General features: G+C 37.2%; 2 protein-coding genes across 3 annotated transcripts in view; one reads left to right on the forward strand and one right to left on the reverse strand.

The window, feature by feature from the left end:
• rhbdf1a (rhomboid 5 homolog 1a (Drosophila)) overlaps window positions 1-13431 on the forward strand; it is a 45273-nt gene extending 31842 nt beyond the window's left edge. For both annotated transcript variants that reach the window (XM_087809757.1, XM_087809756.1), the window contains 15 exons: window positions 1543-1756; window positions 3118-3324; window positions 3399-3521; window positions 3594-3763; window positions 4846-5097; window positions 5166-5277; window positions 5354-5428; window positions 6480-6641; window positions 6727-6827; window positions 6900-6963; window positions 7072-7166; window positions 7253-7328; window positions 8860-8960; window positions 9917-10070; window positions 11696-13431. In XM_087809757.1, the coding sequence (XP_087665883.1) occupies window positions 1543-1756; window positions 3118-3324; window positions 3399-3521; window positions 3594-3763; window positions 4846-5097; window positions 5166-5277; window positions 5354-5428; window positions 6480-6641; window positions 6727-6827; window positions 6900-6963; window positions 7072-7166; window positions 7253-7328; window positions 8860-8960; window positions 9917-10070; window positions 11696-12115 (2326 nt within the window). In that variant the 3' untranslated portion in view covers window positions 12116-13431. The remainder of the gene's footprint in view (window positions 1-1542; window positions 1757-3117; window positions 3325-3398; window positions 3522-3593; window positions 3764-4845; window positions 5098-5165; window positions 5278-5353; window positions 5429-6479; window positions 6642-6726; window positions 6828-6899; window positions 6964-7071; window positions 7167-7252; window positions 7329-8859; window positions 8961-9916; window positions 10071-11695) is intronic.
• A 160-nt stretch (window positions 13432-13591) lies between these two features.
• Window positions 13592-15639, reverse strand: aanat2 (aralkylamine N-acetyltransferase 2). Its single transcript, XM_087808826.1, has 3 exons — window positions 15474-15639; window positions 13981-14135; window positions 13592-13897 (listed from the first exon to the last, which is right to left on the reverse strand). The coding sequence occupies exons 1-3, from the start codon at window positions 15637-15639 to the stop codon at window positions 13592-13594; spliced, it is 627 nt and encodes a 208-aa protein (XP_087664952.1).
• Between the last annotated feature and the right edge of the window lie 516 nt (window positions 15640-16155).

Below are 16155 nucleotides of genomic sequence, written 5' to 3' on the forward strand. Positions count from 1 at the left end.
CGGCTGTTTGCTCTGGTGCTTGTTAGGGTTCTACTGCGAGTGTGACTGCATGTGCAAACAATCATCAGCCCTGCAGGAGTCTCGTCTCAACGCTCTCGTCTCAACGCTCTCCAGCAGAAACCCAGCATTGTTGAGCGAAACGCTGTGACGTGATAAGAAACTTATGCTGTTGATGCCTTTGAACTCCAGCTGATTACACTGTGTGTGTGTGAGTCTGTATGTGTCTGTATATGTATGTGCTTATAAATGTGTGTATTCATGTATTTATGTTTGTGGGCATTTCTGTGTGTGTGGATAGGTGCGTTTGTATGTGAGTGTGTGTATATATGTATATATGTGTGTGTATATATTTGTGTGTGTGTGGCTGTGTGTGTTTGTATGTGTGTGTATATATATATATATATATATATATATATATATATATATATATATATATATATGCATACGTTTGTCTGTGTGTGCCTGTGTATATATGTGTGTGTGTATATACTGTATATACAGTATATATATATATATATATATATATATATATACGTACGTGTGTATGTGTCTTTGTGTGCGCGTGCATGTGTTTGTATGTGTTCGCACATGTGTGTGTGCATGTGTGTTTGTGTGTGCCTATGTTTGCGTGTATATATGTGTGTGTATATATATATATATATATACGTACGTGTGTATGTGTATGCACACATGTGCGAACAGATATATATATACTGTATATATATATATATATATATATATGTACGTGTGTGCATACACATACACACGTACATATATATATATATATATATATATATATATGTACGTGTGTGCATACACATACACATATATATATATATATATATATATGTACGTGTGTATGTGTATGCACACATGTGCGAACAGATATATATATACTGTATATATATATATATATGTACGTGTGTGCATACACATACACACGTACATATATATATGTACGTGTGTATGTGTCTTTGTGTGCGCACACTTGTGTATGTTTGTCTGTGTGTATATATGTGTTTGTATGTTTACGGACGTGTGTCTGCGTGTGAGCACGTGTGTGTGTGTGCGCATGTGTGTTTGTGTTTATATATATATATATATATATATATATATGTAAGTGTGTGCGAATATGTGTCTTTGTGCACATGTGCGCATGTGCGCGTGCACATGTGCATATGTGTGTCTTTGTGCACATGTGCGCGTTTGTGTTTGTATGTGTATACACCCGTATACACATACAAACACATGTGTGTTTTTGTGTGTGTGCGCACGTGTGTGTGTGTTTTTGTTTGTGTGTATAAATGTGTGAGCGCACATGTGCGCGTCTTTGTGTGCGCGCATGCGCATGTGTGAGAGAGAAACTCTACCTGTCCTCTACTGTGGAGCAGAAACATGTCCAGGCCTGTCCCTCACGAGCTCCAGACCTCAGTTCCACACGAGACTCATTATTGTGGATCATGATCTCACTCAAGTTCTCACTCAAGTTCTCACTCAAGTTCTTTCTGGTGAACTTCACTCAAGTCCAGCTCTGCTCCCCAGGGGCACTGCAGACTGGTTCGGGGTCAGCAAGGACAGTGATGCGACGCAGAAATGGCAGAGGAAGAGTCTCCGCCACTGCAGCCTGCGCTACGGGAAGCTGAAGCCGCAGGTGATCCGGGAGATGGACCTGCCGAGTCAGGACAACATCTCGCTGACCAGCACCGAGACTCCGCCCCCTCTCTACGTGCCCTCGTCGCAGCACGGCATGCAGAAGGTAAACTCATGCACTAATGTATGGATCCTTTCTTTTTAAAGTTTATTTTCTCTACTTTTTTTCAATGTTTTATAATGTAAAGTTTTATATTATATACGTTTTACATAATAAATGGTATAGTTTTTATCAGAATTGTGTAGTTTGAAGTTTAGATCGCACATCTTTGAATTATTGTTAAATACATTAATATTGATCTACTTTGATAAACTTCTTAAGGTTTAATTACATAAAATAATTATTGCAAAATGATGTCTGGAAAATGTATGTGAGTTTTACATTAAGAAACACTATTATATATATATATATATATATATATATATATATATATATATATATATATATATATATATAATAAACACTATAATATATATATATATATTTTTTAATAATTCACGTTTTATGTGGGTTTTATCTTTAAAAATAATAATTTTGAATAGTTTTGAAATAGTTTTTTTTATTTAGTGAACCATTATAATATATATATATATATATATATATATATATTTTAATAATGCATGTTTTATGTGGGTTTTATATTTTTTTTTAAATATTTTTTTGATTAAAAACAGTCATAAATGTGTTTTTTTTAATTAGTAAACGATTATTATATATATATATATATTTATATATTTTACATTATATTATGATTATAATTTCATTTTAAATTTAGTTTACTAAATAAAAAAAGGTTTTTAATGTTCATATATTCATACTTCATACTTTAATACTTTGATATATATATATATATATATATATATATATATATATTTTAATAATGCATGTTTTATATGGGTTTTATATTTTTTAAAATATTTTTTTGATTAAAAACAGTCATAAATGTGTTTTTTTAAATTAGTAAACGATTATTATATATATATATATTTATATATTTTACATTATATTATGATTATAATTTCATTTTAAATTTAGTTTACTAAATAAAAAAGGTTTTTAATGTTCATATATTCATACTTCATACTTTAATACTTTGATATATATATATATATATAAAAACATATACTTGTATATATATATATATATATATATATATATATATAAGTAACAAAATACCATTGAATCGTTCTTTATCCGTCAAACACCTTTATTATTAAGTGATACAGTTAAGGAATGTATTGTCCTAAAATAACTTGATTATTACAGCAACAATTTGATGTAAATGTGATCATTTGTTTTAGCTTACATTTCAATTCAACAGTATTCCCAGCTACCTAGGGCAAGAGGAGAGGGGTGCCCTGGGAATGTCGCTAGTCGGCACAATCGTACTATAACTAGTTACAACATTTATATGAGGAAGCAGTGATTTGATCGAATAAACGGTGGAATGTATGTTTTCTTCCCAGATCGTGGACCCGTTGGCAAGAGGACGAGCCTTCCGTATGGTGGAGGAGATAGACGGTTACAGTGTACCCCAGACCCCCATCACCCCGGGCGCCGCCTCGCTCTGCTCCTTCACCAGCTCCCGCTCAGGTCTGAACCGGCTGCCTCGCCGGCGGAAGAGGGAATCCGTGGCTAAGATGAGCTTCCGGGCCGCCGCCGCTCTGGTTAAGGTCAGTGGACCCCCGGGGTCAGGGTTCAAGTTTTTAAAAAAAATCTCTAACGTGTGATTTTTTTCACACGTCAGGGTCGATCCATACGAGAAAGCACCTTGAGACGGACCAATCGACGCAGCTTCACGCCCGCCAGCTTCATGGAGGAGGACATGATCGACTTCCCAGACGAGCTGGACACGTCCTTCTTCGCCAGGGTGAGGATCTCGGCCTCACTCTTTTACCAAAGTCAAAAAGTTGACCTGACTGTGTTTTTTCGAAAAAACAAGGACATCATGATGCACGAGGAACTGTCCACGTATACCGACGAGGTGTTCGAGTCGCCATCGGAGGCGGCCATGAAGGAGGCGGAGTCAGGCGGCGGCGGCGGCAAGGATGATATCGAGCTGACGGGCAGCGCTCTGGACAAGACGCTGCTGGAGAGAAGTCACCTCATGCTGTGAGTTCAAATGACAACTTTTCCTGTGAAAAAAACCAACAACATGTACTATATTTTATTTAAAGTACTTGTTTTTAACACATGTCCTTGTTAAATTAACTCTGAAACAAGAACCTATATTTGAATTATTAGGAAATAAAACATTGTGAGAAATAAATTGCCCCTCATTCATTCAAAATAATGTTAATTATTTTCTTTTTATATATATACATTTTCGATTTTGGATTATGAAGTATCCTGAAAGCAAAGATTTTGCATTCAACGGTTTTTGTAAAGGAAAAATAGATTACATTTTCACATGCATATTTCACATTTCCCAATGAATTGCTTTTACTTTTTAATTATAAGATAAATCATTTTTCATTTTGATGTTGTGGATTGAATTTATTTTGCTATATAGATATTAATGTGAGAGTTTTCCCGTTTTTACATGTTTTAATCAACAATAGACTTGTTCCCCCCGTGTCTTATTTTGTAATGCTATTTGCACAAGCTGGCCTTATAGATTGTTTCAAAATAGTTTGTATGACTCATGTTATATATTTGATATGGTGAATGTGCAATTTAGGGATTTTCACACTCAATTTATGAAGCAGAACATTTTTACTAAATGCACCTATTTGCTTTGTTCAATCAATCAGTATATACTGTATGTGTAATTGTGCACACATTGGCTGCAGTGATTGCAGTAAGAGTTGGAAAGTTAAGTTGGAAAACCTTTCGATGATTCCATAAAAACCCAAATTGAATACTTAAATACTTTCATATTTGCTTGTTAACTGATTATTTCTGCTTCATTACGTTAAAAAATATATAAATGAAAAATGTTAAGCAATTAACCATGAAAAACAGTCAAATATATGCAGCAAGAATGAGATTTCTTTATTGCAATAAAACAGGATGAGTCTGGTTTTGCTCAAGGATTCTGCCTCTTAAAAATAAGTATTTGCTCATTTTAATTCGCTGAGACCCGTTTTTTGTCTCCACTTATATAGTTCTTTATGAACTTTAAGGACTATTGAGATAACTTTATTATTATTATTATGACATTTTGCAATAAATACACTGATTTTCCCCGTCAGACCCCTGGAGAGAGGGTGGAGGAAAGCCAAAGAAGGAACTCCGGGGCCGCCGAAGGTTCCGCTGCGTCAGGAAGTGGTGAGCGTGGATGGACAGCGACGAGGTCAGAGGATCGTGGTGCCGGTCAAGAAGCTGTTCGCCCGAGAGAAGAGGCCGTACGGGCTGGGGATGGTCGGCAAACTCACCAACCGGACCTACCGCAAGAGGATCGACAGTTACGTGAAGCGGCAGATCGAGGACATGGATGACCACAGGTGCGAAGACCTCCTCGTCTCTGTGATCCCGACCATCTAATGACGTCCGTCGTCTTCTTCTTCTTCAGGCCGTTCTTCACGTACTGGATCACCTTTGTCCACTTGCTCATCACCATTTTAGCAGTTTGCATCTACGGCATCGCACCGGTGGGCTTCTCCCAACACGAGACGGTTGATTCTGTGAGTTACCCTTCATTAATTCTCATTTATAATCATTAAAAATATATATATTAATCGTGTTTTTTTTCTTCTGCAGGTTCTAAGAAACAAAGGAGTGTATGAAAATGTTAAGTTTGTACAGCAAGAGAACTTCTGGATTGGGCCAAGCTCAGTGAGTTAACATCCTAAATATATTTTTAAACATTAAGTGAACATTTTAAATGCTTATTCAAGGTTCAAGAGCAGCTTTATTCGCCAGTACACTTCAATGGATTTTTTTGTGGCTGTGGACATTCCGGAATTGTTTTTTAAAAAAATGTAGAAAATAAAAATAGATACATTTAAACAATGTATACAATAAAATACACAATACAAAAGATAATAAACACAGTGCAAAAAATTAAAGTCTATGATTTTTTCTATTTTAAGGCACATTGTGTTTCAATTTATCGTGAGAAAACTCAAATAATTAATTTTTGAAAGTTAGTGTTCTGTAGATGAACTAATAAAGAGATATTGCTTTGAATTTTTTTTTAAACTGTAAAAAACAATTAATATTTATAGTATTCCCAATGATTTTAAGCAGTCAAATAGTGAAACACACCACACAGTTTTCTTTTAAATGTAAAAAATATATATTTTTTGTTAGTATTTTATAGATTAACAAGGAAATTAATATTATTAATAAGTATTTTTCTTTAAAACAACTGCACAAAAAAAGAATAATATTTATTGTATTAAGATTTATTCTAGCAAAAAATATATTTTGAACAACTGTAAATATTTATTTATATATATAGTATTAAAATATTCATAATTGTAATTAAATATAATAATTATTATTATTATTATTATTTATTGATGATATTTTTTCCATTTATGAGCCTACAAAATATATAAACGGCAACAGTAACAATTTTTTGTTGTAAATGTCTTAAAATATATATTATTGGAGTAAATTGGGAGTATTGTATACATAAACAAGTAACGAAAAAATTGTAAAAACAATGTATATTTATTTGGTAAAGTTCATTTTGGCAGTGGTATAAACAGACACTTGTTTTAGTTATAAAAGCCCTTTTTTTTATAAGTGGAGTTAGTATTTTATAGATAAAAAGAATATTTATATTTATTAAATTCATAATTATACCAGATTAGCGCTGATGTAGGTCAAGAAATGTCTCCTTGAAAAATCATTTTAAACACATTTCTGTGTCGCGCAGGAGTCTCTGATCCACTTGGGGGCCAAATTCTCTCCATGCATGCGTCAAGACAAGGAAGTGCACGAGTTCATCAGGGAAAAAAGAGCCATTGAACGCAACTCGGCCTGCTGCGTACGCAACGATCGCTCCGGCTGTGTCCAGACCTCAGAGGAGGAATGCTCGGTGAGGCAGAAAAATCTTCGACTCTTTTTCCTCTGCTGCGACTCTACTTGAACTCCATCTGTGTGTGTGTGTGTGCGGCTTCTAGAGTACCCTGGCCGTGTGGGTGAAGTGGCCTAAGCATTCCAGCACCGCGCTGCTGAACGGTAAACCCAGACAGTACGGTTCAGTGTGTCGTCAAGATCCCAGGTGCTTATGGTCCCGATGGTGGATGGGAAGAAAATCAAGCCTTTTTTTTCTCACTAATGGCTCCATTTGCAGGATTTGTCTGGAGCCCGCCTCACTTCCGCCTCACGAATGGCCCGATGACATCACCAAGTGGCCGGTGAGTGCCACTTCGAATCCTCCAGGGAGACCCCCCCCCACCCCCCGAGGGGTCTCTGAAGTGCTGCTACGATTTGTAACTCTTTTTTTTTCCCCTCCCTTGTCTCAGATCTGCACCAGGTACACCCCAGGGAACCACACCAACCTGCCTCACATCGACTGCGCCATCACGGGGCGACCCTGCTGCATCGGCACCAAAGGAAGGTGAGCGGCGTGAAAAAAAAAAGGAAGAAACCTGCTCAAGTGTCAAGTGGCACCACAACAACCCACTCTCACCCTTGTTCTGACAGGTGTGAAATCACTTCCCGGGAGTATTGTGATTTCATGAAGGGCTACTTTCACGGAGATGCTACTCTCTGCTCCCAGGTAAATGGCTCTTTATGTCGCACTTATTATTTGGGGCTCTCGTGTCGGCTTGAAAGATAAAATATGTGAGGTTTTCGGGCGTCACAGGCTCTCCGGGGAGAAGATTTCACTCACAGCTGTTGGTTGTTGAGAAAATAAAACAATCCATGTTTTTATAAAGCTTTGTTTATCACAGTCTAATTAAAAATGTAGTCGTTTAATAGAATAATGTACGGTTCGGCCTACCTTTTATAGTTTTTACAGCATTTGTTTCATCAACAATTCCATGAATAGAATAGAATAGAATAGAATAGAATAGAATACGTTTATTCATCCCCAGAGGGGAAACACACTTTTAAAACAGCACAATGAGAATAAAGTGCAAGGAAAAAAAGAAATAATAAAAGAGATAATAAAATAAAACGATCTTAAAAATATACAAATTATTTACAATATTAAAAAATTAACACTATTAACAGAATAAAATAAAATAAAATAAAAACACACAAGAAGAAAAACACACTACGGATTAACATCAGGATATTTAAAGTAAAGAGTTAAATACCCTGACACCAGTTGGGATGAAGGACCTTCTATAACGCTCCGTCCTGCACTGAAGCTTAAGTGCTCACAACTGTTGTGATATTTTTGTAACAACCTTTTTTAAATCATACAGTGTGTTTTTTGACCTTCCAACCTGGCGGCACAATGTGTATCACGATACAGGGGCCAAGTCGTAACTGTTTTAATTGATTTTGAAACCAAGACATGAGCTTTAAAATCAGCTGGAGTGGACTGTATCCTCTGGTCCTCAGTAATAGCTGTGTTTCTCCCGGGACTTCATTGTGCCTTATTAAGCTGCGGGGGAGTAGTGGCCACTGCCACCTAGCGGTCTGACGTTCAATTGCAACACAGATCTAAACCAGTGAATATTTACATGTTAATAAAAATTAAAATAGAAATCATTTTATGTTATACAAACTATTGAAATATAAATGCTAAAAGAAATATAAAAAATAGGATATAGAATAAGATTTAAATACAAAAAATAAAAAACGATGGAGTGCTGTTGAATATCAATAAGTTACGTTTTGTTATGAACAGTACAATAAAGTTTGTTTGAAATAAAACATTTTTTTATGTACACTTCACATGAAAATATTCACTGTGTTCATTCTTTTTTATTGCAATTTAACTTTGGATCGTAGATGCAGAAATGACATCCTCTGTAGCTAAAGGAACAATGCAATCCTGCGAGATCCTAGCGGTGACTGAGCACGAGAGGATACAGTCGACTCCAGCAGATTTTAAAGCGGATGTTTGGACATTTTTTGGTTTCAAAACAAATGAAAGCAGTTACGACTTCGTCAAGAGTCATGTGGTGCAACACCAGAGTCAAGTACTCGGGAAATACTACACATATATACTCGTTCCTACAGTATCGCAATATATCGTATCGTTGTCGCTGTATCGTATGTATCGTTCTTGCCGATAGACAACGTTTGGTTTGTACCTTCATTTCCTCAGTGAGTAAATATAATGTCACCTACAGGTGCACTGCATGGATGATGTTTGTGGACTGCTGCCTTTTCTCAACCCTGAGATCCCAGATCAGTTTTATCGACTCTGGCTGTCACTTTTCCTCCATGCTGGGTGAGTCTGGATGCTCGTAGAGAACGTTCAAGTTGAGTTTTGTGTCATGTATTTAAAGCAGCTTATCTCACAAATGATGTTTTTTTGTTATTTTTTTTTACAAAAAGCATTTATATGTTGTTTCTTTATAAGGTAAGGTAAGGTAAGGTAAGGTAAAACTTTATTGATCCCTCAGGAGGTCTCCTTCCGGAAATTGTTTTTTACCAATAGCCAGCAATTTTTCATAAACAATAAAAAATAATACATAAAAAATAAAAAATAAAAAATAAAAAATACAATAAAATAAATAAAAAATAAAATAAATAAAAAATAAAAAAGAAACCCCAAATTATCGACCCCAAATTTACAGCTGCTCTTGTTACATTTAATCCTCATTTGAGCTCATAATCCTGTTTTATTTGGTTTGTAATCTTTAGTTTTTTCGGACCTTATAGGGATTTAAATGCGTCATAAAAATGGGTTTAAATAAACTCAAAGTAGCACTTATTGAGGTATTGTCAATGGATCGTAGCAGCATTATTTTCTAATCCCTTGCCTGGTAATTCATTTATTTATATTATATATATATATATATATATTAGATTATGTTATATATTTATGTCTCCTGATGATTTATTTTGAAGTTTATATAAATGTGTCTAAGTGTTGTTCAAGCAGAATCCTGGTCGATGGTTAATAAAGTGAACAAATAATAGTTATAAAGCATAATTTCCTCTGATAGTCTTGATCATATAATCATACATCGCTGACCTCAGCGCCTTATCTTCAAGCCGCCTCTTATCCGCCGCACAGGTGATTAAACAGAGTGCCGACCACCTCGCCGACTCATTAGCAATTCCGTTGATCGGTGGAGTCGTCTCCGTCAGCCGTGGAGAGCTCGCCCTCGCCGGACACGGGCGGATAATCTCCCTTCGGCACGTGAGGATTTTCAACTCCGTCCTTTTTCGTCCTTGCAGAATCCTCCACTGTCTGGTGTCCGTGGCTTTCCAGATGACCATCCTCAGAGACTTGGAGAAGCTGGCGGGATGGCTTCGCATCTCCATCATCTACATCCTCAGCGGCATCACGGGCAACTTGGCTTCTGCCATCTTCCTGCCGTACAGAGCTGAGGTGAAGCAAGAATCCTGGGCGTCAAGCGTCTGTTGAAACAGTCCCTGACGCAGGGATTTAATCATCAACTCAAAATTTGTCCAAAAACTTCAAATACAATTCGTTATTTCTAAATGTATAAAATATCTCTGGACCTGAGTGATGCGAATCACAGTCATTTCTACGTTTTTAAAATGTTGGATTTAAGACAAAAAGGGGAAATAATGTCTTGAAATCCTCATTACTTTACTACAGTACGTCGAAACAAGTGGAACCGAGTATCAGTAGATAACATTCTCTGAAGTCAACTGAATTATTACAGAGGTGTTTTATTAACTGACTTTACGTGCATCAAATTATTGAAATAAATGGAAATATTAAAAAAAATGCATTTATCTAAATGAATAAATAAAGGAATAAGAACATTTATATGTATAAAATAAATTCTGTTTCTGCCAACAACTGAATTATTTTTAAATTAGTAAGTAAAACATGATTAACTTAACGAATCTATTTTTACTTCCAAACTCCCCAATTTAAATTCAAAACGCTACAATTTGTAGCCCTCTAAAATCTTAATACAAAGCAACCCTGTTTTAATTTAATTTAATTAAAAAATGTCCTCATTGATTTTCATATGTTATAAACTTAGTCTTAAAATGTCTTCAATTCAGATGCATTGAAATCTCTCAGAGAAATCATGAAGGCAAAAATACTTTTCCAAAATAAGTTCAGAGTATAGAAAGGTTAAAATGTGAAAGAGCTTTGAGTAAGTAAGTAAGTTCTTATACTTTGCGATAGTTTTACTTCCCCTTTGTACAGTCTTATGAATATCAAGAGTACCAACTATGAAGACGTGTTGATAATATGAAACAAAAAAGGCCCATTCAGTGTAGCCCTCTTCTATTTCTACTGCCATTAACTTTTAAAACTTCATTGTTATTTAATGTTTATAAGAAAAGATCCACTGTTAGCTATTCAGCATATTTATTTAAAAAACAAAAAAACAAGCAAAAACAATTTTACCCAGGGGTCTGAGAAAATAAAGTTATGCCGATATTTCGCCATGTTTTTTGTCATGATCCTGTATCAATATGAACAGCACTGTATTGATTCTTCTTTTTTTTATGTTCAAATCATATTTTATCATATCATATAGTTATTTTATAGTTTTAATTTCAATAAAGTGTGTTCAAATGGAACTCTTTACTCAACATTTTATTAAAAAACATAATCAACATGCAAATATTCACTGCGTTTGCTCATTTTTGTGTTGCGATTAAATTTTCGGCCCGCTAGAGGCAGCAGTCAATACACCTCCGCAGCTAGAGGAACAATGAAATCCCGGCGATGACTGAGGACGAGAGGATACAGTCGACTCCAGCAGCTTTTAAAGCTGATGTTTGGACATATTTTGGTTTCAAAACAAATTAAAAACAGTTACGACTTCGTCAAGAGTCATGTGGTCTGTAAATACTGCAACACCAGAGTCAAGTACTCGGACAATACTACAAATATATCCTCGATCTATTGTATCTCGTGATACGTATCACCAGATTCTTGCCAATACACGCTCTTTTTTTTTACCCCTGTATGACCTCACAGTTCTCAAACCGTTTATAATTGACTTCTCCTCGCTCTTCCAGGTGGGTCCAGCCGGCTCTCAGTTCGGGATCCTGGCCTGCCTGTTCGTGGAGTTGTTCCAGAGCTGGCAGATCCTGGCGCAGCCCTGGCGAGCCTTCACCAAGCTGCTGTGCGTGGTGCTATTCCTCTTTGCCTTCGGCCTCCTGCCGTGGATCGACAACTTCGCCCACATCTTCGGCTTCATTTCCGGCTTCTTCCTGTCGTTCGCCTTCCTGCCGTACATCAGCTTCGGCCGGATGGACATGTACCGCAAGCGCTGTCAGATCATCGTCTTCCTGCTGGTGTTTCTGGGTTTGTTCTCGGGCTTGGTGGTCCTCTTCTACGTCTACCCCATCACGTGCGACTGGTGCGAGCTCCTCACCTGCATCCCGTTCACGGACAAATTCTGTGAAAAGTACGACCTCAACGCTCACCTCCACTGACGAGTGTGGAGGTCAAAAAAAAGGTTTGGACTGACGAGACATTCGCCTTTTTTTTGTGTGTGTGTGTGTCCACTCTCCCCCCTTGTGTGTGTGTGTGTGAGTGTGTGTGTGTCTCTCCATCTCTGTGAAAATGAATGTTTTTTTTACTTTGTGTGTCAATTTCCACTCATCCTTGAACCCTGGCGGTTTCTGTTCAGAGTCGTCACCGATGTACAGCCGCGATGTTTCCAACGTTCCGTCTTAAGGTCTTTTACGATGAGCACTTCAGCTACGTTAGCACTTTAGCTTCAAAACCCTACACATATTATCAAGTTAATTCCATCACAAACCTAATAATACATCTTTTTAACTACATTATTTTTATATACAGTGGTCCTTTGTTTATTCTGCATAAAAACCAGGGCCGGGTCTAGACAGGCATGTATGAGGGGGCAGCCACAAATTTTGAGGGGGCATTGTGCTGTTACTTACTTACTTACATGTAAGTTTGAGGGGGCACAACATTTATTTGAGGGGGCCAGGCCCCCTCTTGCCCCTGCCTAGACCCGGCCCTGATAAAAATAAATCCACAAAGAATCAACTGTTTAATTTAAATGAACAAATTCTATAAACTAAATGTATATTCTCTGGATAACCTTACTCAGGATCAGTGACAATGCTCCCATAATGCTTTGCCGCCCAGCCAACCAATCACAGATGACTTTTTGACATAGCGACATCTAATTTAAGCCGTCACTAAATAGAGCAGTGTGTAGAAATGCATCATGGGAGTTCACTGTCTGTAGCAAGGGACCACTGTTTTCTTTTCTCATACAACGATAGTACATTTAAAAAATGAATCGTGAGAAAAATAGGCGAAGACTCCGGCTGTACATCTGTGTCGCTCCGGACAGAGTCACCGCCAGTCGTCCACTGTCCAGTGAACCAAAGGTATGACACTCGTCGAAGCTCCCAGCTGCTCTTCTACTCTCAAACTCAGTCAGCCAGCGATGGTACACAGGAAGAATCTTTCTTTTTTTTTTTTACAATCGTGCATCTAAAGACAGATTTTATTAATATTCAGGCAAACCTCACAGAAGCAGGGAACTTTAAAAAGAAAAAAAAATCAGATATTAATACCTTTGGTGCCTTGTTGATAAATGTAACAACTACTGCCATATTTTTGTTACAGTATGCTGAGCACTCTTGATGTTATCTTTTATTTTGTTAACGGCTTCTCAAGAAGTGATGATTGTTTTTTGAAACCACGGTAGTGTTTTAACTACCCGTCTACTCACATGTAACTGAGAACAGTAAAAAAAAATGTAAACAAAAAACCGTCTCGCCTCTTGTCTTTTTATTTCTCAAAACATCTTTTCACCTGAAAACATCTTACATTGGTAACAAAAAAGTATTTACAAACAAGAATTCACTTCACATCATCCATGTTACAATCCGGATATCATCCATTTTTAGTCCTTTTTTTTTTGTAGCAAACTAGCAGCCGCTGTTCCTCCTCGTGTACGCCTGTCCGCAGAGCATGTGCTCCATCTCCTGGAAGTGCATGCTGGAGACGGTGATGGCGGACGGGCCTCTCCCTTTGAAACCGGCCTTGTTGTAGAAAGGCACCAAAAAGTCCTCGCAGATCAACACGGCCCGGCGGAGGCCCGGCACGCAGCGCAGGTACTGCAGGTAGCGCCAGAGCAGGATGGAGCCCTTGCCCTGCTGGCGGCAATGGCGGTGCACGGAGAGCACGTGGATGTGGACGGTGGAGCTTCCTGGCACGTGTTGGGTCATGGCCTCCTGTGGAAGTACAAATTTTAATTTAAAATCAAAGAATCTTTAGAGTGTTTTGAGCTAACAAATCGTGGTGGTTTTTTACTGACCTGCGAAAGCCGCTCTTTGTCCCAGCCCGACCCGATGATGAAGGCCACCAGCTGACCCTCCTCGAACCAGCCCAGGGACAGCTCCGGACACTGACCCAGGAAGTTGAGGACCTCGTCCAGCGTGAGGGGACACTCTCCAGACACCGAGACGAACGCTGAGGGGCGAAAAGATAGAAATATTATTATCTCTTTAAATATGTTTCCTTTTAAAAAAAAATGTAAAACACATGGTTATGTATCTTTATAAGAAGGTAGTTTATCTTTTGGTGTTATTTTTAATCACAAATAAAAGTTGCTTCAGTTAAAATAAAGGTGTTATTTCAATAGAAAGAAACATTTTTAGGTTCCTTAAATAAATGAAAACAATTGAAAGAAAAAACGTTTCCCCCCCTTTAATTATAGTAATAATGAGAATAAAAACTTGCTTTTTTTGTAGCTACAGTTTCATTAAATCGTTTGAAAATATATGTTTTAACTGAAGCAATCTTGTTTATTTTAAGTTTATTTTTTTAATTTTTTTTTAAAGAGTTTTTGATTGAAATAACTCGATTTTATTTGACGATAAAGAATAAAACCTCTTCAATATATTTATAAAGTAAATAAAAATCGAATCTTTTTTAATACAAACTGTATTTGTCTACAAATAAAGGATTCTGATTCTGATTCTGATTTGTCACCTGACCGCTTACGTCACAAATATGCAAACAGTCAAAAATAGTCGCGTTAGTTTAGTCTGAATTGTGTGATTTAGGGTAAATTTTACGACTTGTACATTTGTTCAAGTCAAAGAATAATAAACCGAAAACACAACTGAATACTAAGTCGTCTAAAAACGTCTCCAATTGATCCAAAATCGATCAAATCCAAAGACGATAACAACAACTTAGCTAGCTGCTATCAGCCATCTTAGGGAACACCTGTTAAGTAAGTAATTTATATTTGTAGAGCTGTGTACTTTATACAAGATTCATTCTTTATTTGTGTTGTATGTATTTAAAATAGGCGTTTAAGTAAAATAAAACGATATTTTAATAACCAATAAAAGTCATAGATAAATGTAAAAATTGCGAAAAAAAAACTGTGTTTAGTAAAAAATATGTTTATAGTCACAGAAACCAAAAAAAGAATTGTTTAGTTTTGTATAACAAAAATATACAAACAATGTTCTTAACTACTTGGGTAATGCTAAAAAGAATTTTATTTTTTTCAAAAATATGCATTGTGATTCTTAAAGAAAGAAACCAGACGATACTTTATAATTGTTTTTTCCCAATAGCCACAGAAAATACAGCGATTTCTTCATAAAAAATAAATCAAAATAAAATAAGAACAAGAACAAAGAGAAACAAAGAGAAAATGATACAATCTAAGTCTAAAGATAAAGATAAAGACCATAGTAGCTGTCCATCGACCATCTAAAATGATTAAAAAACGGTCTATATGTGTAAGTCAACACAGACTTTCTGTACTTCTTCCCCTGCAGTCGATCTTACCTTCTCGTTCGATCTCAAACACGCTGATGGCGTCCTGCGGCGTCAGGTTCCTGAACTCGCTGGCCGGCAGAGTGTGTCGCCTTCGCCTCAGGGAGCTGAGCCCTCGGACCGGCGCCCGGAGGAAGAAGGGCTTGAGGAACGGAGACCCGCTGACCTGCTGCGTCATGGTTGCCTTGAGGACTTGGAGCTGAGAAGGTCTGACTGTCTCTGTGAAGCTTGTGTTTCAACCGATGCTGCTGCTGTGAAGCCGACCCTCTCTTGTCTCCTCCTCTCTTTCGCTGATCTGGGGTCTGAACCGGTCCCTTCAAAGTAGGATGAAGTCCTGCACGTGTTTCTAAACTCCACAAATCCTTTGCAAATGTGGACTCTTGCAGAATTTACAGACCACATGACTCTTGACGAGGTTCCAACTACTTTCGTTTGTGTGTCGAAACGTGAGTCCACTGTATCCTCTCGTCCTCAGTCATTGCTGGAAAGGTCCCTTCAAAGTAGGGTGAATGCCTGCACGTGTTTCTAAACTCTACAAATCCTCTGCAAATGTGGACTCTTGCAGAATTTACAGACCACATGACTCTTGACAAGGTTCTAACTACTTTCGTTTGTGTGTCGAAACGTGAGTCCACTGTATCCTCTCGTCCTCAGTCATTGCTAGAAGGGTCCCTTCAAAGTAGGGTGAATGCCT

Source organism: Callionymus lyra, chromosome 15, assembly GCF_982586985.1.
Source record: "Callionymus lyra chromosome 15, fCalLyr1.hap1.1, whole genome shotgun sequence".
Classification (NCBI taxonomy): domain Eukaryota; kingdom Metazoa; phylum Chordata; class Actinopteri; order Syngnathiformes; family Callionymidae; genus Callionymus; species Callionymus lyra.